The sequence below is a fragment of the Oryx dammah genome, unplaced genomic scaffold (genome assembly GCF_014754425.2).
Source record: "Oryx dammah isolate SB20612 unplaced genomic scaffold, SCBI_Odam_1.1 HiC_scaffold_18, whole genome shotgun sequence".
NCBI classification, from domain to species: domain Eukaryota; kingdom Metazoa; phylum Chordata; class Mammalia; order Artiodactyla; family Bovidae; genus Oryx; species Oryx dammah.
The window spans coordinates 118411125-118437194 of record NW_024070202.1 but is presented as its reverse complement, the minus strand read 5'-3'; the positions used below and the strand labels follow the sequence as shown (position 1 = coordinate 118437194).

The 26070-nt window shown below is 50.0% G+C and overlaps 1 protein-coding gene across 11 annotated transcripts in view; it reads right to left on the bottom strand.

The window, feature by feature from the left end:
- DNAJB6 (DnaJ heat shock protein family (Hsp40) member B6) overlaps nucleotides 1-25782 on the bottom strand; it is a 51936-nt gene extending 26154 nt beyond the window's left edge. For 2 of the 11 annotated variants that reach the window (XM_040260542.1, XM_040260543.1), the window contains exons 1-5: nucleotides 23928-24069; nucleotides 5161-5251; nucleotides 4186-4295; nucleotides 2532-2591; nucleotides 1674-1784 (exon numbers count right to left, since the gene is read on the bottom strand). In XM_040260542.1, coding sequence (XP_040116476.1) covers nucleotides 1674-1784; nucleotides 2532-2591; nucleotides 4186-4295; nucleotides 5161-5225 — 346 coding nt within the window. In that variant the 5' untranslated portion in view covers nucleotides 5226-5251; nucleotides 23928-24069. Of the gene's footprint in view, nucleotides 1-1673; nucleotides 1785-2531; nucleotides 2592-4185; nucleotides 4296-5160; nucleotides 5252-5350; nucleotides 5386-6403; nucleotides 6422-13682; nucleotides 13701-15702; nucleotides 15721-17359; nucleotides 17380-23927; nucleotides 24102-24382 lie in introns of those variants that run through there. The other 9 variants (XM_040260537.1, XM_040260544.1, XM_040260534.1 and 6 more) reach the window with 9 other exon arrangements.
- Between the last annotated feature and the right edge of the window lie 288 nt (nucleotides 25783-26070).

The following is a 26070-nucleotide window of genomic DNA, read 5'->3' as shown; positions in this document are numbered from 1 at the left end:
GGTGCTCACAAGGGTGGAACCCCATTATTCACTCTCCCAGCCCCAACTACCCTCGCCCCTCTTCACTCCGGAAAGAGCTGCTCAGGGAAAACCATTCTTAGTGAGAAAGCTTAACCCATCAGATTTTTTTCCCCAAGAAAAACACAATCTGGCTACCATTACACACTGAGGACTCTTTCCTGACACTCTTTTTTTAAAAAAAACCACCCTGTGCCAGAGCTGGTGTGAGCAGGCCGGCCTCGGGCGTGGCGAGGTGGCCTGCCCTGCCCTCCTCGGCCTGAGGGACCCTCCACGCCTGGCTCAAGGGGGCAGACTCCTGGCCAGTCTCACTGGACACTACCCTGCTCCTCCAAAACACATCAGGAGCTTGTTAAAGGTTGTAATGAGACACCAAGGTAATTTTAAGCCAGAAAAGTCATTAAAACTCTTCTGTGTCTTTCTTACAGTGATGTTTCCTACAATTATAAAGAATAATTAATAAAGAATGTAATTAATTTCATATGATACTTACAAGGAGCCTTCCCAATGTTTCCTGCAACAGTAATTAATGCAAAAAAAAGCCTTCAAAACAGATGAGTCTCTTCCCCCACCCCTAGCACTCCCCTGCTCAGCTTTCATTGTTACATTCTGTACTCTAGCGAATATACACACCCCTCCTCCACAAGCCACTCTCTCAAAAAGTAGGCGGCACCACAGTAAACAGGAAGCACAGTCTCTTCGAACCCCCACGGAATCACAGAAGGACTGCCCCCTAAGAAGGGCCACACCTACCGGACACAGCAGCACCTTACTCCTCGCCACGCCTGCGATGTGCAGGGCCCACGGCTCCCCTGTGCTATCTGCAGACAGAACTGCTCTTCCTGTCGCCCTCCTGAGGGGTTGCAGCAGGTGTCTTGTCTTTTCAACCAGGCTCAGGGCAGTGAAGGAGCAGACACAGGGCGCTGTCTCCCCACCCAGGGGCAGAGACAACAGGCGTCACGGTGCGCATGGCAGGCGACCCAACTCACACCACTGCCAGCGCCAGACCCTGACAGGCATTCCTGCCACGCCGCCTCGCATCGGGCACCAGGACCCGGAGGCCAGCGGCTGGGAACGCTCTCCTACAGGGAAGAGCAGCCAGAGGAGCAAGGCGTCCCGGCAAAGCTAGTCTCAAAGACGAATACTTGTGACGCCTTGCTCTAGAGGTGTCCTTTCTTTCCAGGAACTGCAAACTCAACAGTCCTAACACCACAATCAGAAAAACAAAGACAAGTTTATGAATCAAATGTCTTCTGAGCAACATCTGCCTTGATGCTTAGTGTTCTCAATCAGACTCCTACACAGGAAATTCAGAGAATTCATTGTCCGACCAGGAGCAGCCCCACCTCCTTCCCACTGCAGAGGAAGCTAATTAGAGTGAAACGCATAGCCGAGGACACAAAGCGTTCAAACCTTTATTATGTTCACGTGCAAGGTGTAAATTCCACATTCAAACTCTTATTATGTTAACGTGCAAGGTATAAATTCTGAAACATCTTCCAAAGGAAGAAGGGAAAAGGGTTTAGTTAAACTCGTGCACTGCTCAAACAGCAAGTTTAAGGACAAGCTACAAGAGTGGTGAAACGGAAAGGGTACGTCCGTTGTCGTGAGTCATGAACACGTTATGTAAATGACGACCCAGATGATGAACTTACCGAAGAAGTCGAATGAAAATGGGTCCCTTCCACCAAAAAATTCCCTGAAGACGTCATCTGGGTTTCGGAATGTGAAGCCAAACTCAAACGGACTGTCGAAGTGACTTCCACCTACAGAAGCAAGCACAGCTCAGTCAGGGCCTCCCGCGTGGCAGGCACACAAACACCGTCTACACGTTACTACCCGCATCCTGACCCAAAGGAGGAATGAGTTCCATACACCCGAAGCTCGCGCAAGTGCTGCTGGGAGCAAAGTCTCCTGCGCCAGGAGCTGAGAAACACACGCAGGTCCATGTCCCCGAGCCACCCTCGAGCCACCCTCAAGCCGCCCGCGCCCCCGGGGCTCCCGCCGCTCTGGATGCGCCAGCCACACACAGCATTTCAGGCTGTGGAACAGCTGCTCGGGCATGTGCAGGGGTCTGAGGCGTGTGAGCCCAAACGCCCCCCACGGAGCTCACGGGGCAGCAGGTTACTGCGCCACTTTCCATCAAAACGCACACATCTAAGCCTCACGACCAGAGGCAGTCACTTTGGTGGCTCTTCAGTTTTTTGATACAACATCCAGTAAGGATGTTTTTGACACAACCTCCAGTATTGATCTCAGGGCACACTCAGTGTATTATAGTAAGATTTTACGTTATTTCCTATCTACAAAAGGTACACCAGTATGTACTTTCTAGTACATGATTTTTAATAGGCCTTTGCCAGGCTATCAATTTCTCTTTCCTCTCCCCAGTTCAGCCTACTCTCGGAACTGCATTCCTATTTACTGACAGACCGAATCACCATAAGACTGTATCATCAGACCACCTCCTTTCATCACAAGGCCAGGAGAAAGACCAGTGTGCACACACGTACCTCCACCACCACCGTTTAATCCTTCTTTGCCAAATCTGTCATAGATGTCCCGTTTTTTAGCTATAAATTTAAAAAGACAAGTCAGTAAAGACCAAGTTCTCTTCCCTCAAATTTAGTAAAGCGTTTCTGAAGCTGTGAACCAAAGGCCCCCCCACAGCTCTCAAGGTCCACACTTGTTTTTGAAGAGCTGGGACCCCCTTACTGTGACACTTGAGGGCATCAAAGTCTGGCAGCTGCAGCCCCCGGGGTCTCAAAGAGTCCGGCTGCAACTTAGGGACTGAACAAGAACAACTCCCTTAAAAACACCTCAGAATATTTTTAAGTAAAGCTTAAAAGACTTACTTCAAAAAAAAAAAAAAACAACTTACTTCACTTTACTGCTCACTGCGTGCCACGCACTGCATCAAAACCCCACTACAAAGCTGCAAAGCGACTCCACCCCTAGATATGGACCTGACTACAAAGTGCAACTCAGGAGAAGACCCACGGCACAGCAAGGAGCAGGACGGGGCCTTGGCGAGGGCAGAGAGGGCCACACGGAGCCAGCCCCCAGCCTGGCCATCATCCCTGGCAAGGCAGCAGCCTGCCCGAGCCCGGGCGATGGTTCTCAAACAAGAGCAGTGACAGTGCAGCCCTGCTCAGACACACAGGCTAGGCAGACACACTGTGTGTGGCAAGTAAGGGGGTAACAGGGAAACAAGTGTGGAAGCAAGCTATCCGCAGCCAGGGTGGGCATCAGCGCCCTAAGAACAGCAGCTGTGTATCTGTGCCGGTAACTCCTGGAACTGAAGGCTTCCTAAGGAAGCATGAAGAATAGACTCCCCCTTACAAATACACACAAAAAGCAGCATTTTCATGGGAGCTTCAAAGGTTCTGCTGCTGCCAAAAATCACGTTTGACATCTGAATTTACTTCTCAAATTTTCTCATGTTCTTGGTCTGTGAATCCACAAATCTGGGAGTGCTGGATCAGGCACAGAAACAGGACAATGCCATGAAGTAAGGCGACTGGGCTTCTTCTAAAACAGAGCAGGCGTCCACTTCCTCTGGTCTAGTCTTTTAAGCGCCTCGGCCGAGAGTCACACCAGGTCACTCAGGGCTGCTTCCCGGCAAGGCGCTGTGAGCACTTTTCCAGTTTTCTCACGAAGTTCCACAGTCCGCGCCCTGCCCCAAGGCTTCTCTTACCAAGAACCCAAGGTCTGGCTGACACCCTCTGTACGACCCATGAAACTAAACCAACAGGCCTGAGCTTCCAGGGCCATTCAGCTCCCAACTCTAACAGGGCAGGGAGGCCTACAAGCTGTGGAGTCCGCGCCTCAGCTGTGTGCGCAACGCCTGACTTCCCGAAACTCAGGAGGGCCTTCCCAGGAGGAAGCCAGCACCTCAGCACAGGGTGCTCAGGAGGGCGACGGGGGCCAGAGGCCACGACACCCCAGCCCCGGTGGCCTCCAGCGCCAGGCAGAGACTTACAGAGCCACCCGGGAGACGCCTAGAGGCCAGGGCACCCGCAGCACTCACAGGGCCTTATCGGGAGGCTGGCAGGGACAGGACACCCAGTCTGCCCAGAAAACCCCCCTCACGACCCCGAAGCCCCTCGGCCAGGCCTTCCTCTGCAGGCCCCACCCGGGGGCACAGCCCCCACGCTCCCCACTCACCGTCTGACAACACCTCATACGCCTCAGCTACTTGCTTGAATTTTCTCTCTGCTTCTTCTTTGTTCTCAGGATTTTTATCTGGATGCCACTTCAGTGCCAGTTTCCTGTATCTTAAAAAGGAGTTAAGGGTACTGATTACATCCCACTTCCAGGCTGGTGTCTAATGCTTCACATGAAGCAAACATTTCAAAGCAAAAGCTCTAAGCTGAGACTAGACAGGCGTGGCACACACCCCGCCCTTCCCCCAGGGGCAGCACCAGTGACGGCGCCCACCACACCAACACATGAGAACACAGAAGCCAGGCCCGCCCCTCCTGGTGGTGGTCTTCATGCCATTCACACCTTATTTAAGAAGAGCGCCATCACTGCACCGCGCCGTTCCTGGCTGTGGCCAGGCGCAGTGTGAGAACTCCCACGGCCCACTGTGACACAGCTGAAACACCACCCATGTCCTGCTCCACATTAACACCGAGTGAATTACACAGACCTCAGTGCACCCTGAGGCTGCCTGTGGCCTGAGACTCGCCTCAGGCGCGCCACAGAGCTGCAGCGAGGACACAGGGGCGCAGGCTCAAACCCCGCCACAGACCCGAGCCGGCCACGTGACGGGGGCTGGGGGCAGCCCACTGAGGATGGAGCGGCGGCGCCCGTGAGCGCCAGGGCTGCTCCGCTGCCAAGTCCAACAGCAAAGCTCTTTGGGCTGATTTCATACCTTCGGGGAGTTTTTGATCTAATTCCAGCAGAAATGAAATCCATGACCCAAGATAAAGTGCCAGAGGAAAGCAAGTGGCCTTCTCCCTGGGTGACAGGTAAGCCTAGGTCTCAGGGGGCACAAGGTAACCTGCCAACCGGGGCCTGACATTCCAACTAGCGCGCAGCAGACTCACAGCACGCACACTGCCATTCGGTTTCCACAGGCCGTGCAAACTCACACCACAGTGACCAGAGGCACTCCTTCAGAACACGATTACTTACGCCTTTTTAATATCCTCGGCCGAGGCGTGTCTCTGCACACCTAGAACTTCATAGTAATCCACCATGTTTTAACAGGCTGCTGGAACAAGTCCTGCAATCAGAAATCCATGGTCAGTGACGAGACGGCCCAGGCTGGGCTGGTAGCGGGGGTACGGGGTGGGGAGACGGAGCAGGAGGTAGGAGATGTCACCTCGCCTGGGCACTAACCACCAGCCTGTCGGGCCAGAGCCTCATCTGGGAGCCGCTTCCAAGTCTCACACTCTAAGACCCTTCCTGACGTAGGAAAAAACCGCTCTGAAATAAGCTAAGAATAGCCTCAACTAAATAAAACTGACAGGTGACTCTGCAGCAGCCTTGGGGCCCGCTGCCCACCAGCTGCCAGGTCCCTGGTCCAGCCCGACCAAAGCGTTGTCCCCTCCTCACACCCTGTGCCAGGCGCTGGGCAAGACTACAGTCACTTGACGAACACCTTGTGCCCAGCCTGGGGACGCCACAAGGAACCGCAGACACATTCCACCCGCCGGCTCAGACTCGGGGCCATCCCTGTGACTGCCTCCCGGGCTTCCAGCATCTGACGTGGAAACACACACAGCACCACCCTGCTGGCAGTGCGGGGCAGGGCAGCCTCGGAGCGGGCCCGCCAAGATGCACAGGGCAGGAGCCCCGGCTCCACCTCCTCTACGAAGACGGGGCCTAGAGTCACACGCAAGTCCCGACCGACACACCTGCCACCTCTCGAGATGTGAAGTCCAGCAAACGTTCGTCTTGAACCTGCTAAGTCACCTCACTAAACCAATGACCAACACCTGACACGCAACAGACCCACACGACGCAAGCCTACAAAATAATTTTAGCCAATAAGTCAAGGTTTTCTGTCAGGCTACTGAGCGCTAAACTGAAGCCAGGCTTTCAGTAGCCTTTCCCCAAATTCTAGGACCACATTTTGAGAAGAAACGTTCCGACTGTAAACAAGTATCTGAGACAGTAACCTCCCTGAGCCCGTTCTGCTGAGGTCAGATATAAACACTGCCACAACTGGGACACAGTCTCTCAACACAGGGCGCACAGCTGGACTGCGTTTCCACTCTTCCACACTGGGGAGCAACTCATGGTGAGAAACACACGTCTGCTGCACCGTGACTCAGCATACAGGCATGCACGCCCGCCGGCACAGCCCTCCTGACTCTACAGAGGCTGGCTGCCATCTGAAGGCCAGAAAGACACAGGGAAAAGCCCTCCTTACCAGCCCAAGGACTTCATGCAGAAAATGGTAACAAAGCAGAATCAAAACCAGAAACCCCTCTGACCAACTCAAAATCCCTAGAAATGTTATGTAAAAACCCAGCACACACATCTGAAGAGCCAGCTGAGCGCCCAGGAAAGCAGGAGCTCAAGTACCAGAAACAGAATTAATTATACCAAGAATGGTGAGCCAGAGACCGGGGGGCGGCTTTGCTGTTTTCAGGATGGGACTTGTTTTAGTGGACAGGAAACTAATGGCTGCGATGAGGACTCACAAAATACAGGTCCCTCTAAAGGCTGTAGCGTTCCTCGGCACCGCCTTTGGGACTGGAACGAACACTGACCTTTTCCAGTCCTGTGGCCACTGCTGAGTTTTCCACATTTGCTGGCATATTGAGTGCAGCACTTTCCCAGCATCATCTTTTAGGGCTTGAAATAGCTCAGCTGGAATTCCATCACCTCCACTAGCTTTGTTCATAGTGATGCTTCCTAAGGCCCACTTGACTTCACATTCCAGGAAGTCTGGCTCTAGGTGAGTGATCACATCATCGTGATTAACTTGGTCATAAAGATCTTTATTATATAGTTCTGTTTATTCTTGCCGCCTCTTCCTAGTATCTTCTGTTAGGTTCATACCATTTCTGTCCTTTATTGAGCCCATCTTTGCATGGAATGTTCCCTTGGTATCTCTAATTTTCTTGAAAAGATCTCTAGTCTTTCCCATTCTATTGTTTTCCTCTCTTTTGCACTGATCACTGAGGAAGGCTTTCTTATCTCTCCTCGATATTCTTTGGAACACTCCATTCAAATGGGTGTATCTTTCTTTTTCTCCTTTGCCTTTAGCTTCTCTCTACAGCTATTTGTAAGGCCTCCTCAGACAGCCATTTTGCCTGTTTTGCATTTCTTTTTCTTGGGGATGGTCTTGCTCACTACCTCCTGTACAATGTCACGAACCTCTGTCCAACCTCTTCAGGCGTTCTGTCAGATCTAATACCATGAATGTATTTGTCACTTTCAGTGTATAATCGTAAAGGATTTGATTTAGGTCATCCCTGAATGGTCTGGTGGTTTTCCTTACTTTCTTCAATTAAAGTCTGAATTTGGCAACAAGGAGTTCATGATCTGAGCCACAGTCAGCTCTCGGTCTTGTTTTTGCTGACTGTATAGAGCTTCTCCATTCTGTGGCTGCAAAGAATATGATCAATCTGATTTCAGTGTTGACCATCTTGTGATATCCATGTGTAGAGTCTTCTCTTGTATTGTAGGAGGAGGGTGTTTGCTATGACCAGTGTTTTCTCTTGGCAAAACTGTTAGCCTTTGCCCTGCTTCATTCTGTACTCCAAGGCCAAATTTGCCTGTTACTCCAGGTATCTCTTGACTTCCTACTTTTGCATTCCAGTCCCTATGATGAAAAGCACATCTTTTTTGGGTGTTAGTTCTCGCACTCATCTCACACACTAGCAAAGCAATGCTCAAAATTCTCCAAGCCGGGCTTCAACAGTAATGTGAACCATGAACTTCCCGATGTTCAAGCTGGTTTTAGAAAAGGCAGAGGAAATTGCCAACATCAGTTGGATCATTGAAGAAACAAGAGAATTTCAGAGAAGCATATCCTTTTGCTTTACTGACTACGTGAAAGCCTTTGACTGTGTGGATCACAACAAAACTGTGGAAAATTCTTCAAGAAATGGGAATACCAGACCACCTGACCTGCCTCCTGAGAAATCTATACGCCAGTCAAAAAGCAACAGTTAGACCTGGACATGGAACAACAGACTGTTTCCAAACTGGGAAAGGAGTTATGTCAAGACTGGATATTGTCATCCTGTTTATTTAACTTATATGCAGAGTACATCATGGGAAATGCTGGGCTGGATGAAGCACAAGCTGGAATCAAGACTGCTGGGAGAAATATCAATAACCTCAGATATGCAGATGACACCACCCTTATGGCAGAAAGTGAAGAGGAGCTAAAAAGCCTCCTGATGAAAGTGAAAAAGGAGAGTGAAAAAGTTGGCTTAAAGCTCAACTTTCAGAAAACTAAGATCATGGCATCTGGTCCCATCACTTCGTGGCAAATAGGTGGGGAAACAATGGAAACAGTGACAGACTTTATCTTTTTAGGCTCTAAAATCACTGCAGATGGTTGACTGCAGCCATGAAATTAAAAGACACTTGTTCCTTGGAAGAAAAGTTATGCCCAACCTAGACAGCATATAAAAAAGCAGAGACATTACTTTGCCAACAAATGTCTGGATAGTCAAAGCTATGGTTTTTCCTGTGGTCATGTATGGATGTGAGAGTTGGACTGTGAAGAAGGCTGAGCGCCGAAAACCTGATGCTTTTGAGCTGTGGTGTTGGAGCAGACTCGAGAGTCCCTTGGACTGCGAGGAGACCCAGCCAGGCCCTCCTGAAGGAGGTCAGCCCCGGGTGTTTGTGCTGCAGTCCACGGGGTTGCCCGGTCGGACGTGACTGAGCAGCTGGAATGAAAGGCTGCGACTGCAGGAAAAGCGCCGAGAACTCTCCCCAAACTCGACAGCGGCCCCACTGAGCGTCAAAGCATTAAGGCCTCAGAACCGCGGAGGCAAAACCACCACCTCCAGTAACCACACCATGCCCAGCACCCCACACCACCAAGTACGATCCCAGGACTGGGGACAAAGAAGGCCGTGCTGGAGAAGTTTGCTGTTTAGCTGCTCACTCATGTCCAACTCTTTGAGACCCCGTGGACTGCAGCCCACCAGGCTCCTCTGTCCCTGGGATTCTCCAGGCAAGAACACTGGAGCGGGGTGCTGTTTTCTCTTCCAGGGGGTCTTCTGACCAGGGATGGAACCCGCACCTCCTGCACTGCGGGTGCGCTCTTTGCTGCAGAGCCCATGAGAGCAGGTGACCCGACCGCCAGCTGTGCACACCGGACGGCGTGGGGCGTTTCAGTGAGCGACGGAGGCCTAACACCCACACAGCCACTGCTGCCAACAGGACTGTGTCATTCACGCAGCATCGCTGAGAAACCAGGTCTTAGATGTCATCCCTCCAAAGAAGCGATAATTTCATAATGAAAGGGGTGTCAGCTAACTCAGGTGGCAATCATAGCGATACATAAACGATTCAAATAAACATGCCTCCGGTCGATTATATCTGATTTTTTAAAAATAAAATGTAACCTTATTGATGAGAGGAAGGTGCACACAGGAAACTCTGTGAGAAACCACGGAGCAGGACTTTAGTTTTTTTTATTTAACAAAACCCGTTTAGTGGGAAGAATTCTAAGTGTTTAAATTCTGAGTGTTCTGTAAACATTAACTCATTTCATTCAAACTAACAAAATTAAGATCAAAGGCCTCCTAAACTTGTTTTAGGAAGTTTGTCTAGCTTCATCCAGATGCAACTGACATGCGCCCTTGTGTAGGTCCACGGTGCGCGTGTGCAGGGCCTCTGAACAAGGCGGGCTGGCTGCACAGGTCCATGTGCATGCACGCTCTTCTCAATAAACATTTTGGTAAAAAAATTGGAGACCTACAACAACTTGAAAAAGCTCACAGAAGAACCATGTAGCCTAGAAATACTGAAAAATATTTTTTTAATGTGTCAAGAATGCAAAGGCATAAGGGAGCGACATTTAACACAAAATGATTGAGCAGCAGCACTTCAGTTTTCTGTTCTGTAACTCTGCTTTCAAGGGATTACACATTCACACAGTATGTCTCTCTCCTCCCAGCAGCAGCCGATCATCGTAGGTGGTGGTCTTTTAAAAGCGCATGTTTCCAATGCTGTATTATGAATGAGCGCAGCGCTGTATGCCACGATGGGACACAGACTAGGATACTGTGGACAATCTTATCGGCTGCACCAGGCAACCATGAAGCAACCACACTGTCCCACTTCGTCATAATGGATGAATTACAAACGACCGTGAATTTCTCCTTTACGTGGTCTTTTCATTTCTCTTGGCCTGTGTTACTGACACGGCTACAGAATCTGGTGTCAGGTAGGCCCCCTTGATGTAGATACTGACAGACAAGCCTCTTGTAAAAACATTCACTTATGGTGTCAATCAGTAAATATAGTTAATACAACTTCTCTTAAATCTTTTAATATTTTCTCTAGGTTACTTTAAGAATACAGCAACATAACACACCAAGTATGTGCAAATCAGCGCTCGTTACTGTAAGGCTCCCGTCAGCAGGAGGCTGTTCGGTGAGTTTTGGGGAGTCAAGAGTCACGCACAGCTTTTCCACTGTGGGGCGTCTGCACCTCTAAGTCCCACACTGTTCAAGGGTCAACTGTACACTCAAGAGACAGAAAAAAGTCCACAGTTATGGCGCAGGAAAGACGCACAGGGCAGAGCCACAGAAGCCGTGTCAGCAAGAGGGGCCTATGCAAGGGCGCAGTGGAGCTCGGCCCGCCGGGGAGCCACAGTCACGCGCAGAAGCGCCCAGGGCCGCGGCAACTTCCAGTCAGGAAGCGCCTTACAAGGGGGAAAAGGAGACACCCTCGCAGGGCTGGGTGGGACGGGGAGGGACCGTTTAGTGGGCACTGAGTTTCACAGTGGGAGGACAGAAATGTTCAGAGATGACGGTGAGGATGAACCAGACGACACTGTGTACCTAACACCCCTGAAGCGCTGCCTGAAAACAGGGCGCGTTTTCTGCCATGTAAAAAGCAAGCCATGCTGAAATTCACAGAGAAAAACATTTTTAAAAGACACACCCACAATCATATCAGACAGAGTTCACTTGTAAGATTTGAGCACATTTAACAGACCTGATGTAATGGGACGTAAAACAGGGGCCTGAAACTAACAACTATAAAATACCAAGCGTACACCCCAAGATGGAGGATACGTAAACAGTATCTGGGACCACAAGGAAACAGCTGTGGTAACAAACGTTTTTTAAGAACGCCTTTGGGTCAAAAAAATTATAAGGATGTCAGGATATTCAGACGTACAGGAACTACATATCTATTTCATCAACTGGCCAAAGTGAAATTAAGGACCTCAAATACATTAATAAAAGCTACAAACATTAGAAAGTTAAGAACTCAAAACAGACATTTGCCAGTCTTTAGAATGTAAAAATATTAGTAGATATCTTCATCAAATAAAATCCCAGTTTTTAATTACAAATTAGAAAAAAATATATATGGTTACTATTTTCTTGTAACTTATCCACTTTAACATTGAAATGATAGAGACATAAGAGATTAACAAAATACTAACTGGAGCATGTACCTTTCTCAATGTCCAGTTTTTTCCGACTGTGTCTGTGTATGCTCAACATAAACTATTGGGGATCTTGTTTTAAATGCAATCAGATGTGGGAGTGAGCACCCAATTATAATCTACAAGTGTTCCTCACTGACAGCCCCACAGTCCAAAGCACACTGCTCAGAAGACGTGGCTGGTGGGCGCTAACAGGAGCCTCGACTGACCAAGCCTCTGCCGACGGGCAACCCCCTCGGCGGCCACGCCGGCCTGAGCTCCAGCTGCAGCTGCTACCGGGGACACCTCTGCGCCTAGCAGGAACAAGGCACGTGGGGAGACCCCCCCAGACCACAGGACCAAAGGGACGCGGGGGACGCCTCAGGCCGGACCTCCCTCTCTTAACAGGAAGCCACTGCCTGAACCACTCGCGACCAGGCCACCAGTGTACCGGATGCCACCACTTGGACACTTCAGAACTTCCACGGCCTGGGGGAAACAGGCTCCTGCAGGGCGCAAACAACAGCCTGTGCGCACCAGGACCCAGGAAAGGAGCAGGGACCCCCCAGGAGACTGCGCCTGACGTGCCTGTGAGTGTGCGAGGGTCTCAACCAGAGCAAGACTCAGTTTTCCCCACAGCCAGTCCCTCCCATCAGGAAACCTGCATAAACCATTAATCCTCATCCGTGAGACGGCCGACAGAAGCAGCAAGAACTGCAATCCCACAGCCTCCAGAACCAAAAACACGATCAGAAAGCTAACCACAATGTTCACATGGACCACAGTCACGTGTAACTCAATGAAGCTATGAACCACGCCGTGCCCAGCCACCCAAGATGGACGGGTCACGGTGCACAGTTCTGACAAAACAGGCTCCACTGGAGGAGAGAACGGCAAACTACTCCAATATTTTTGCCTCGAGAACCCCATTAACTGTATGAAAAGGCAAAAAGACGTGACTCCAGAGATGAGTGCCCCGGGTCAGTAGGTGTCTAAAATGCTACTACGAAAGAGCAGAGAAACAGTCCCAGAAAGAATGAAGAGGCTGGGCCAAAGCGGAAGTGATGCTGAGTTTTGGATGTGTCTGGTGGCGAAAGTAAAGTTCAGTGCTGTAAAGAACAATATGTATATAAACCTGAAATGTTAGGTCCATGAATCAAGGTACACTGGACATTGTCAAGATGGCAAGAATGAACACTGACGCTTTTAGGAATCAGTGAACTTAAATGATGGGAAAGCGTGAATTTAACTCAGATGACAATTAAAACTACTAATGCGGGCAAGAATCCCTTAGAAGAAATGGAGTAGCCCTCACAGTCAACAAAAGGGTCCAAGATGCAGTACTGGGGTGCAATCTGAAAAACAACAGAATCATCTCGGTTCACTTCCAAGGCAAAGCACTCGACATCCTGGTAAACCAAGTCTATGCCCAGCCACTAATGTCGAAAAAGCTACAGTTGAACGGTTCTGTGAAGACCCACGAGACCTTTTGGAACTAACACCAAAAAAAAAAAAAAAGATGTCTTTTTCATCATTGGGGATTGGAATGCAAAAAGTAGCAAGTCGAGAGATACCTGGAGTAACAGGCAAGTTTGGCTTTGGAGTACAAAATGAAGCAGGGCAAAGGCTAACAGAGCTCTGTCACGAGAATGCACCGGTCATAGCAAACACCTTCCAGCAACACAAGAGACGACTCTACACACGGACATCACCAGATGCCCAACACCTAAATCTTTGCAGTCAAAGATGGAGAAGCTCTATACAGTCAGCAAAACAAGACCTGGAGTCAAATGACTGACACTAAAGCTGAAGCTCCAATACTCTGGCCACCTGATGTGAAGAGCTGACTCACTGGAAAAGACCCTGATGCTGGGAGAGACTGAAGGCAGGAGAAAAAAGGGGGTGGCCAGATGAGATGGCTGGACGGCACCACTGATGCAACGGACGAGAGTCTGAGCCCACTTCAGGAGACAGAGAAGAACAGGGAAGCTTGGCGTGCTGCAGTCCGTGGGGTGACAAACAGACACAACTCAGCGGGTGAACAAGAAGACACCTTTGTTCCTGGTGCACAGCTCACCACTCCTTAAGTCCAATCGCGCTGCCCTGCACTGGCAACAAGGGCCAGGGTCTATGCTGGCCCCGGTGGGAAGAGCAAGCCCTTGAGGCAGGCAGCACAGACGCGGCAGGATGGGCCTCAGCTCGGGCCATGCCCACTGGAGGTGGCCACTGCTGGCACCTACAGTACCCCCTGGACGAGCCACCCACCCCCAGGACCAGCCCTGGCTGGGGGGCGCACAAGCTCCACAAGCACCAGCCCCAGGGACAGAGGCACTCGCCACGGGGGCTCTTTCTTCCTCAGTGGAGACTGCCCCGGAACGAAGTGCCTTCACCACAGTCCTGGCCAGCGCCCGGCCGGCCCACCACTTGAACCTTACTCTTTTTTACGGTCACGAGGAAGCGCTTCCCCCGTTAACACCCAGGGCACATTTTCAGGGCTCAGGCTGGCGGACTTGGCAAGCCCGAGCACACGTGGGCTTTCTTCTCGGAGGCCCCCAGTTTGTCTTCCACCTGCCCGCCTGTTCCCCTCAGTCAGCTGTGGGAACGCCAGGGGCTCAGGGCCCTCTCACCCTACTCCCGTGCTTTCATCTGCTCCGTTAAAATTTAACTACCGTTTATGGAGCAATGATTCCCTCCTGTTAGCCCCAATCATAGGCCTCACTCTGGCATTTCAGACACAAATAGACAGATGGCTCTCAACACAGCCATTTGGACGTCTGACAAGACACCCCAAATAGAACATGACCACATCTCACGCTGTCCTCCCCACTCCCACCTGGCCTCTTCCTATAACTCCACTCCCCGGCTGGAAACTCTCGCCACGCTCTACACCGCTCCACCCCACACACAACAAACCAACCCAGAGTTTCGTGTGGTTCACTGCAGACCCCTCAAACCCCTTCACTTTTCTCTATCTTTGGTGGCACCAGATACCCTTTCTGAAATCCTGTGGGAGCCTCTTTTCTCACAGCCAAGATGAGCTATAAATATGCAAACAGTATCACAACAGATACAACATGCTGTCCAGACCAGAAAAAACCAGCTCTAAAGGACATGGTCGGCTCCACTGGGGATTCCTGGAATGGCGCTTTGCTACCCTAGCTAATGCTAGGTCTGGAACAGGAAAGGTACAAGACGAGCCTGAGAGATGTTGTCAGTCAAGAGAGTAAAGATGCTACTAGCAAAAACTGCAGGCCTGGTCAGGAAAAAAAACAAGGAAAGACTGTGGAGCAGTGCCAGCTTGGAAGTGACTCAGAATAAATGATAACTAAGCACTGTCTGAGCTCCTGGACTGGTATCTGGGGCAGCAAGAGAATGTTGGGGGGTGGGGCGAGGCAGGAAACTGCTGTGATGCGAATGAAGTCTGTAGTTGACAATCCTATACCCACCTAATGTTTTATTTTTCAAAAACACACCATGGTTACATGTTCTACTAAGGAAAGCTCGCTAAGAGGCATACAGGAAAACTCTTGTATTACCTCCGCAACTCTCCTATAAATACACAATGCTTTCAAAATAAAAAGTTAAAGATAAGTCAAAAAGAGAAAAAAGTACAACTACGTCAAAATGACACCAGAACAAAACTGAAGAAACACCCACAGATCAGAAGGGATTCTGAACATCTGGCGCGCATTTTCCCCTGCAGTTTCACTGAGCCATAACTGGCATATACCACTATAAACATTTCAGCTGTACAGAATCACAGTCGGATCCCCACAATCAGTTTAGTGAACACCTATCATCTCATATGGGGCTTCCCTGGGGGCTCAGCGGTGAAGACCCTGCCCGCCGATGCAGGAGACCTGGGTTTGATCCCTGGGTCAGGAAGATCTCCTAGAGAAGGAACTGGCATCCCACTCCAGTCTTGTTTGGGAAATCCCATGGTCAGAGGGGCCTGTAGCCTGGCAGGCTACAGTTCATGGGGTCACAAGAGAGTCAGACATGACTTAGCAACTAAACAACCACCACCATCTCATATAAACACAAAATAAAAGAAACAGAAAAGCATTTTTTCCTTGTGATGAGAACTCAGGACTTACTCTTAACTCTTTACCACCTGAGCCATCCGGGAAGCTCACGGGACGCACAGCAGTGTGAATTATACTCCTTATGCTGCACGTTAAATCCCTAGTGTTCGTCTCTCTGGCAGCTTCAGTGACTGTTGTGCGTTTCAAGTACAGACTCCAGGGGTCTCCTGGTGGTCCAGGGGTCAGCTCTCCACCCTTCCACCACAGAAGGCACAGCGGATACCACTACTGTTTTCCCTTCTCAAGCTGTCAGCTCTGTGTCAGCTCTCCTGGGAAACCTCGGAACTTGATGGTCAACACAAACTGGGCCAAGCCACGGCCTTTTCAGGCCTGCAGCCTCGTCCTCTCTCCTGCCGTTCCCTTTGTGCGACTGTGGCTCTCCAGATAAGTGAAGTCCATGGCTTGCCGGATACACTCCACCTTGGGTATCTTGGCCCACTGACTCAACAGACCAAACCCTTTTGGTACCAATTATACCATCAACACATTCATTCTCAGTAAAAACTCAAGTGATTCTGAGCAAATTTATGTGTATTTACTATGCAAAAACAATTGTGACACTTTTGGACCAAGTTACCAAGTTCAGAAGACAGACATGTAAAAAAAAAAAAAAAAACTTAGGCATACACAATTAAGTATGAACAGTGTTGGGGAGAGGTTATAGACACAGTGGGTAAAGAAATAAGTTTATGGAGCCAGCCTATGCCATCTTTCAAACTTCTTTCAACATTGGACTCAATCCTCAAATACTGCCACCGCTTTTTCAACTCACTTTATGTAATATTCTCAATCTGCTGTCAGGCCAACAGTCTTCAGAGCACCTTCACCAGGAGCAGAGTCCATCTCAAGGAGCCGCTCTCTCTGCGCACTCTTTTAAAGAAGCGCCCCTCATCTGCTCACAGGCTCTCGCAGGGCTGCAGCAGCCCAGTCCCACCTTCAGGCTCCACCTCTAAGTCTAGCTCTCCAGCTGTCTCCACCACATCCGCCCTCACTTCCTCCACTGAGTCTTGAACCCCCGAGTCATCCATGAAGGTCAGAACCAACCTATCCCAAACTCCTGTTAATTATAATTAGTTGGTGTTTCGACCTCTTCCCATGAATTGCAAGTATTCTTAACGGCATCCAGAATGGTGAGTCCTTCTCAGAGTTTTCAATTGACTTTGTGCAGATCACCAGAGGAATCACCGTCTATGGCACCAATACCCTTAACAAAGTGTATTTCTTAAATAACAAGACTGGAAAGTCTAAAATTACTCCTTGACCCATGGGCTGCAGAATGGAGGTTGTGCTAGCTGGAATGAAACAACATGAATTTCACTATACACCTCCGGAGTTCTCGGGTCATTGTCAGTGAGCAGTAACTTCTGAAAGAATGTTCTAACCTGAGCCACGGGCCTCAGCAGTGGGTGTGAAACACCCAGGGAGCCGCGCTGCCGACAGCGGTGCTGCCACCCAGGCTCTGCTCGGCTCCAGAGCACAGGCAGAGCGGCTTCAGAGTAACTCACAAGGGCCCCAGGACTCCCAGATGGCCGCCAAGCACTGGCTTCACCTCCAAGTCCCCCGCCACGTTAGCCTCTCACAGAGAGCCCGCCTGTCCTCAGACGCTCTGAAGACAGGCGCTGACTTCTCTCTAGTGTGAGCGTCTCCTTCCAGCGTCAGGCTGACTCACCTACACTGGAAACCTGCTGCTCCGTGCAGCCGCCTTCTCCAGGGATCTGAGCTGGATCTTCTGGGTAACTTGCTACAGCTCCCACATCAGCACTTGCTGCTTCACCCTGCGCTTGACGTTACACAGACAGCTTCTCTCCTCAAACTTCATGAACCAGCTTCTGCCAGCTTCAGACTTACCCGCAGCTTCCTCACCTCTGTCAGCCTTCACACAACTGAAGAGTTAGAGCCGTGCCTGGGCTTTGGCAGACCACGAAAACTTTCTCCACTGCAGCAGTAAGGCAACTGTGCTTTCTCACCACTCATGTGTTCACTGGAGTGGCACTTTCCCTCAAGAATCTTTTCTTTGCATTCAGAACCTGGCTATTCAGCACCAGCAGCCTAGCTCCAGCTTTCCACAGGCCTTTTGTCAGTAAACGTCTTCATTCCTGGCTTCTAATTTAAACTGAGAGGGAGACTCTTCCTCTCTCCTGAAGAGCCCACTGCAGAGATATACCTGGCCTAATTTCAGTATGGCTGTGTCTCAGGGAACAGGGAGGCCTGAGCAGGGGGAGAAAGATGGTGGGGTCGGTGAAGCAGTCAGAATACAGGGTCTTAGCTGGTCTTAGAAGGGCCTAAAACAATCACAATAGTAACATCAGAGATCACTGATCACAGATCATTAACGTAAGAATGGAAAACCTCGAAATAGCCTGAGAATTACCAAACTGACAGCCACAAAGTGAGCAAATGCTGTGAGAAAAACGGGGCCAACAGACTTGATCGACGCAAGGTTGTCACAAACCATCGATTTGTTCAGGGGAAAAAAAAAGGCAACACCTGCACTAAAGTGAACCGCTATAAAACGGGGTCTGCCTGGGCCTGAACTACTACTGCGCACATCAAAACCAAAATTAGAAACACTAAAACAAGGGACCCTCGGCTGTGCTTACCACCACACATGGTTTCACATGGTGATTACCTACTGTCTCAAGGCACCCTGGAAGGAGAGGTGCACAGCTGATAAAGAGGGGTCGCCAGTATGAGCGTCCAGTTGTTGCCGTCTTTCACCCCTTGGCCACTTCAGTAACAACACCTGAGCTTTTCCAGAGCTCTCGTCACAACACCTCACCTTTAAGAAAGACCCACATGGAACTTCCCTAGTGGTCCAGTGCCTGGGACTCCATACTCCCAATGCTGGGCCCGGGCTGGGGAACTGGATCCCACAGTCGTGGCTGGGAATTGGCATGCCACCACTAAATCCCCCCATGCCACAGCTGAGACCTGGTGCAGCCAAGTATATAATTAAAAAAAAAAAAAGAATGGTTAAAAAATAACCCACATTTAGTACCTGTTTTTGACAATCGCAAGTAATCTGAAGAGGATTTTCCCTTTTACAAGAAAAGGAAAGGCTGACAGCAGGGGCCACTCCAGTGAGCAGCCACGCACCTTCCCAGGGCCACACACAGCTCCTCGGCAGCAGGCAGCAACAGCTGTGAGCTGCCTGTGGGCACCTGGGCTTCTCCTCCATTCATGTTGTGCCTCGGTGAGCAAGACAGGTCCTCAGCTAACTTGCTTCTTCCCTGCAGACCTTTGTAGCTCAGAAAGGGCTTCCCAGGACGCCCCTCCTTCTGACAGTGAGTGTGACTATACAGGTCTCACGGGGCATACACCACAACGTCGCCAACACTTGAGACAGAGCTGTAAACCTCCCAAGGCTCTCGCTCCTCAGCCTGGGTCGCTCATCTCAATGGTCACGGGGGTGCCAGGATGTCTGTGCAGAATTTACCTTACAATGGCCCACTCACAGAAGCAATTCCTTTCCATCTTCCTCAACTATTCATATGCAAGATTCCGAACAAGCACCTCAGGTGACAGTCACAAACATCCATCCCTGTCAATCAGCTCTGAAAAGCCAAGTTTCTTGAACAGCTTAACTAGTTCCTTCTAAGTTATAACCCTGTGTCTCTACTGAATTTCTAAAGGAGAATTTCCAAGTCATTACACAGGCCCCATGGTCTCATAGACACTAATGAACTTTTGCGCCCAACACGACTGTTACCAACACATTGGCCTTCGTGCCTCTCCATGATGACCCCGAGCCATGTTCCTCAAGCTCGGGGTGTAACAAAGACGTCTCTGCACTGAGTCCTTTGGCTATTCTGTCCCAAATCTTGCCCATCCACACAAATTAAAACTGTGTAACTGGGCTAACCTGACAACCTTGAGAATTCCCCGGCAGCCCAGTGGTCTGGACTCCTCAATCCCCCTGCAGGAGGCACACGTCTGATCCCTGGCTGGGGAACTAAGATCCCGCATGCCACACAGCACAGCAAAAAAATTTTTAAATAACCATCTTTCCACCCAAAAGACTGTTCTCAGATATCTCTCCATCTAACATCTAAGAAACCTCACTCTGCTTGCAATAAAAATGCTCCTTATTCCTTTCCCATCCATGTTGGAAACGGAGCTGAAGGGGGAAAATCAATCTTCCTCCTTCCAGACAGCTTTGCCCTACAGACTACTGCCTATTACACAGTGTTTTACGTTATGCAATTTGTCTCTTGAAGACATTCTCTATTCTTCAGCTTAAAAAATCAGCAAATCAAAATACTTGTTACCTTCTAACTTCCAAGTGGAGAAACTTTAAACACCTTGTTTAAATGTTGAATTCATGTTGTGACATGGAACTAAATTTGTGAAATACTACTGCTTAATGGAAAGGGGGCAAGTTTAAAAAGAAACAGATGGCAAACGTGGACAAGTTCCTCCACATCATCTCATTATCTGATGAAGAGATGTAGCACCGAGAGCAGGGGGCAAAGACGGAGATCAACTGTCATTCCTTACCACAAATCATCTTCTTCCGTGTCTTGTTCTTACTCAACATGCCTTAAACTATTCCAGAAACAAACAAGGGAATTTATTTCCTCTATAACTCAAGATCCAAGACCATTCTCTCATGGGCAATCATCACCCATTAGACACTTACAGGTATGACTAACTTCCTTTCATTAAAATAATACATGGCACGTATTGGCGTTTCATCAGTGCTGGTACTTGTGAACTGAATCTGCACGCTAGCTACATTGTTCTCTAAACTCCCCTAACCTCTGGATTCCATTATTAACCACAGAAGGGGCACCGATAAACCAGGAAAAAAGGATCCAATTCAACCGATATTTTCCGAGCACTCTGGGTCCAGGACAACTCTACAGTCACAAAAGCACACGATGGAAAATTCCAGGTCTGCCCAAAGGCCCTCACAGGAGGGCCCAGCGCACCAGCACACAGAGTGAAAGAGTGAGTGACAGTCACTCAGTTGTGTCCGACTCTTTGAGACCCCATGGACTGTTGCCTGCCAGGCTCCGCTGTCCAAGGGATTCTCCAGACAAGAACACTGGAGTGGGCTGCCATTTCCCCACCTCTCTTGGTGAAAAAGGTAGGATAAAAATTTCAAAAGACACAAAATCACATGCTGCCGTAAGAAATCACCATTCCAAAGACATGTGACCCCTGCACCTGAGTTTAGAACCCTAAATACCTGGAGTATTCCGACACACAAATAGAGCCACCGCCTCACAGCCAAAGGCGGTGATTGCTGCTTTTTATTCAGAATAGTCAAGAAGTCCTTATAAACAGGCTAGCAATTTTCAGAGAAAACCAAACTATGCCTAAATGAGGTACAGCTTTTGAAGTAAGGTTTAGAATATAAATTCGACGGAACCTTCTCTACTCTGATATATACTACAGCACTTAAAAATTTAACCTTTTAGTCCTTTTTCCAGAAACTCCCCTCACTTTAAAAATGAAGTATTTTTTAAATTTACCTTTTTTCAGTTCAGAAAAAAATTTTACTCTAGTAAAAGGATAGGCGCAAGCTTGCCCTCTAAAGCAGTCTCCAACATTTCTTTCTTAAGTAGGATATTGAAACAAAAGGCATCAACTGTTCTTTGTATGTCTCCCTAAAAATAAAAGTTCGAAAAACACCTTATAATCTATAATAGAAGCACCAACTTTTTTTCTTGTTGACAAATCCAGTAAGCCACTTTCTTCAATCAGGCTTTAAAATTGTCTTTCTGTGCACTATTCTTACCTTCACCAACTTCTCTTTTCTTCATTTATTTCACTTTTTTTAAGTTTGAAGTTCTCTTAAATTCTATTCACCAAGAGAAACCAAAGCACTTCTTAAACCTTGCCACTGATCCCAACCTAGATCACAAATGAGCCCGCAGTTAACCTGCTCTTGCCACTGGGTGGCGTCCTGGACGAATTTTAAGCAAACCAGGTTTATAACACAGACCACCAGCCCACATTCTAGATCACTTCCAAGAAAGTAAAAAAGAAAAAAACAAAAACACGCTTTCTAAAAATTCTGTTAAGATATCAAAAGACTGACTACGTTCACTTACTTCTTACCAACAGACACCAAGAGTGACATTTAATCATCCTTAAGCACTAACCCAGGTAGCAGCAGCTGACCTTGAACGTGCAGTCACGGGTGACTGCACCCCGGTGGAAGGTGAGGTGACCGCTACATCACTAAGCTGGCGCGCTGAGGGTTACACTGTGATGCCGAAAAACCGAACTGAAAATGACTGTGTCTTCTTTAAAACTATGAAAGGCACAGACGCATTCCACCCCAAACCTGAGTCCAGGTGGAGAACGTCACTGCAGGTGAGGAGTACAATTCTGTTTGGAGCTGTTCAAGAGAGTCAATACAAGGGAAACTGGTTCTACCCTGAGATCAAACACCTAAAAATTCAATGGGTTTGCCTGAAGAGTAAGGCTATTGTTTGCCACTCACTGCAGGTAGTCACACCACAATTCCCTATCCTCCACTTAGTATCCAGAGTATTACTCAAACCATACTCTCCACCCAGCCCTCCAGGTAAGCCTCTCTCCTGCAGCCAGAAATAATTCTCAAATCTACCTCTTTCGGGTCAAGAAAAACGAATTTAAAACAATGACATTTTATTTTATTTTTTTTAACAATGACATTTTAAAGAGGGTGCTGAACACATGTCAAATTTTTGGAAAAACCCTTAAATTCCCAACTTTCTCGTCTTGTACAGCACTGCACACCAAGCCTGCTTAGGCCAATCTGTAAAACCAACATCTCATCCCCTTTTGTTCTCCTCCCACCTACAAAGGACTAACCTAGCCAGTTCACTCCCCAAGTTCACACTCTGCATAATCCCCCAAATTCCACAGCTCCTTAGACAGCACGCACAAAGGACACTCATAATGGTTCAGATGGTAAAGAATCCGCCTGCAATGCAGGAGACTTGGGTTCGATGCCTGGGCTGGGAAGATCCCCTGGCGAAGGGAACGGCTACCCACCCACTCCGGTATTTTTGCCTGGAGAATCCCCTGACAGAAAAGGCTAGTGGACTAGAGTCCATTGCGTAGCAGAGCCGGACAGGAATGAGAGACTAACACAAACACACCCACAGGAGCTGAGGTCTCTGACTGGAAACAAGAGAAGTGTGAACTAAACTTCCCAGAAACAATCAGGGGAGCGGTGGCCTAGAAATAGGTTGGGGAAAGAAGTACAAAATGCCTTCCACAAATCAAGGTAACACTGATTCGGTTAACTACTAGAAAAAAAGCGACTAAAACACGAACAAGTAAGTTCAAATGGTAACAGCTTCTCTTTCCTTTTTTGGGCAGTCGGCCTAACTTTTCCACTAAATCAATTAGTCGCCTTAAAAGATTCTAGCCATAAAGTCTTAGTAGGATTCCACAACTGCAATAAAAACGTTGAGAACACAGAGGGCGCCGCCGCGCCCACGCTTGCCAGGCAGCCCCCTCGGGTTGGTGCGGAGACCTTTCCACAAAGGCCGTGTCCTTTCCGTGGTTCGTGAGTTAGCAGTGAGATTTAAACGTCTTGACCGGCGACCCACACACACTCTGAAAACGTTTCGCGAGACAACCCAAGTTTGCAATTTCCACTTCTTGCGTCAATTCTTTCCTTACTTGGGCAAAACTTGACAGAAACTTCAGTTATATAAACTGCCATACACCCTGAACAGAAACCAAGCGAACCGTTTTGGTGAGCTGAAAGCCGAACCATTTCGACCCTCCACCCACACGCTTCGGAGGAGCCGGCAGGGAGTTCCGGACACGCGGCCCCCGACTCCTCCCGCAAACCCACCTCCCTCCTGGGCTCAGGGGCGTCCCCGCGGCCCCTTCAGACACTCAGACCCTCAGCCTCCCACGCGGCAGCTCCCTCGCCCCTTCCCCGGCCGCTGCTCGGCGCCTCCACCCCGAGCCCGCCGCTCGGTCCCGGCACCCGCCCGGCCCCAACCGCCGGCGCGGGGCCCCCAGGGCGCCGGGAGGAGGGGGCCGCCGGGAGCGGCGGCGGCCGGGAGGGGGAGGAGCGGAGAGGGGGGCGAGGGGACGGCCGGAGCCCGCCCCGACACGCGACCCCGACGCGGGCCCGCGGCCCGGCCCGGCCCCACACCAAACCCCGTCTCCAGCCCTCGGGCCCCTTCCCCGAGTCCTCGGCCCCCGGCCCCACACGCCGCAGCCGAGGCCCGGGTCAGGGGGGCCGCCGGGCCCTTCCCGCGGCCGCTGGCGGCCCTCACCGAGGACGCGGGAGCCGGCGGCGGAAGGCGCGCTGGGGCTACGGCCGGGGCTCCTCGGCTCCGGCGCGGCGGCGCGGTGGCGGAGGCGGCGACGGTCCTCGCGCTTTCCTTTCTCTCCTTTCTCCAACAACAAACAGGAAGTGCGTCAGGCGGCGGCGGCGCGGCGACGACACTTCCGCCCGGCCCCGAGGCCGCGCGTGCGCAAAGCCCCGACCGCCCCGACCCCCCTCCTCCCCCGCCTTCCCGAAGATTCTGCGCGGCCCGGGACGCGGCGGGCAGCGCGCATGCGCAGCCGAGGCCCGTCGCCGGCAGCCGCGCGGCGCCGCGTGCGGGTTCCTGGCGCGCGTCCGTGTCCGTTGGGGCCTGAGGCGTGGGCGCTGTGGGTTTTGGTCTTCCCGCCCTAGATTCTCCGGAGTCATTTCTGGGGTTTCTTCAGTCCTCCCTGTCTTACCTACCTGGCCCTGGGCCGGTGACCAGTTAGCGAAGGAGGGTGTGTTTACGCTGAGTCAGTTCTCGCTCCTTCCTTTGGAAGGTTACAGCAGCCTCCGCGGGCGGGGCGGCTCGGCGGAGCTGCGGGTTCGCGTCCCCTGACGAAGCGGAGAAGACCGCGGCGGGGCGGAATTTTCCTCAGTACCGGCGCCGCACGCAGCCCTATCCGTCTGCAGGCCCCAGGCTTGCTTTCCCTCCGGGGTGACAGTGCTGACGAGCGACGTCTCACATTTAATGAGACCCCACCCGAGGCGAGCGGGAGCTAACCTGGACACGCAAACAGCAACAGACGTGGAGTCCAGTGGGCTAGCCACGAATAACTTGGTGTTCCTCCGGAAAAATACGGAGTAAAACATCTGTCCATGCAGTGAACTGTGTCAGGAGGAAACCAAAGGCTACCAACAAAGCGCCTCCCGGCATTCCAGGGGGACAAACACCCTGAGCGTTAGCCAATACTCCAGCTGTAAAGAGCGGTCTGTAGAACAACAGGGAAGCTCTTCAGCGATGAAAGACATTGAACAATAAGTGTTAGCTCAGATGGCGGTGCTGCCGGACGGTACTTCAATGGGAGATTACAAAAGGGAACCGCAAGGATTTGCATTTGCAGACGCGTGGGGGGGAGGGAAGCCCGGCCAGGACTAATCTGCAGTTTGCAGGTTGGAAGGAAGAGCAGGGAGACAGTGACTTTGGCTCCCCATCTGTAAAATGGGGATATGGACTTCCTGGGAAGGTTCATTGTCTACGCTGGGCTCTGTGCTTTATCACTTAGTGATACTCAGGAATTCATAGCTCTTCTGTGTCGAGAAACTTCTGTCTCTTTGAGAAACTGATAAAAGGCATGGACTTCTCCCCAGCCAAACGTGCAAGTGATAGGAGAAAATTTGTAGACCCGGCACACACACACACACACAGGCAGCCTGCCGAGTCCAGGAACCAAAGGTGAAGGTCCTCAATGACAGCTTGGCAATTTTTACTATGCTGAAAAATTCATCTCTGATGGAAGAATAACATTTGTAAATAATTTGCCCTGGGGCAATAAATGCAAGAACAGAAAATGAAAGAAAAAAGAACATACAAGTTTACTGATATCGACTTTGGAGATAATCTGTTCCTTATCAGGAATACTTTGCAAGCCATAAAAATAATAATGTCATTAAGCTTACTAGCGTCGAATGTATCCAACTTGCATTATTGAGACACTGGGTATAGTGCTCTCCTAGTAAAACTATTTGCCGCGGTGGGGGTGGGTGGATGGGGATGGGGCCGTACTCATATAATTTTCTGTCTTTGCTTTTGAGTTCTTGGTTATAATGAAACTCTCTATAATGAAATACAAAAGAGAAAAATAAATACAGGTTTTATTAACCTGTATGTTCTCAGTCGAGTCCCTCTCTTTGTGACCCCATGGACTGTGGCCTGCCAGTCTCCTCTCCATGAGATTTCAGGCAAGAATAACGAGTGGGTGGCCATTTCCGTCTCCAGGGATCTTCCCAACCCTGAGATGGAACTGGAGTTTCCAGCATTGCAGGCAGATTGTGTACCCCTGCCACCTGGGAAGCCCCTCAGGGAGGAAGCTGCATGTACAAATGGAGATTTCTCTTATAAATGCAAATTTCCCCCACAAAAGGGTAAAGTTTGATGTAGTTCTCAGTTT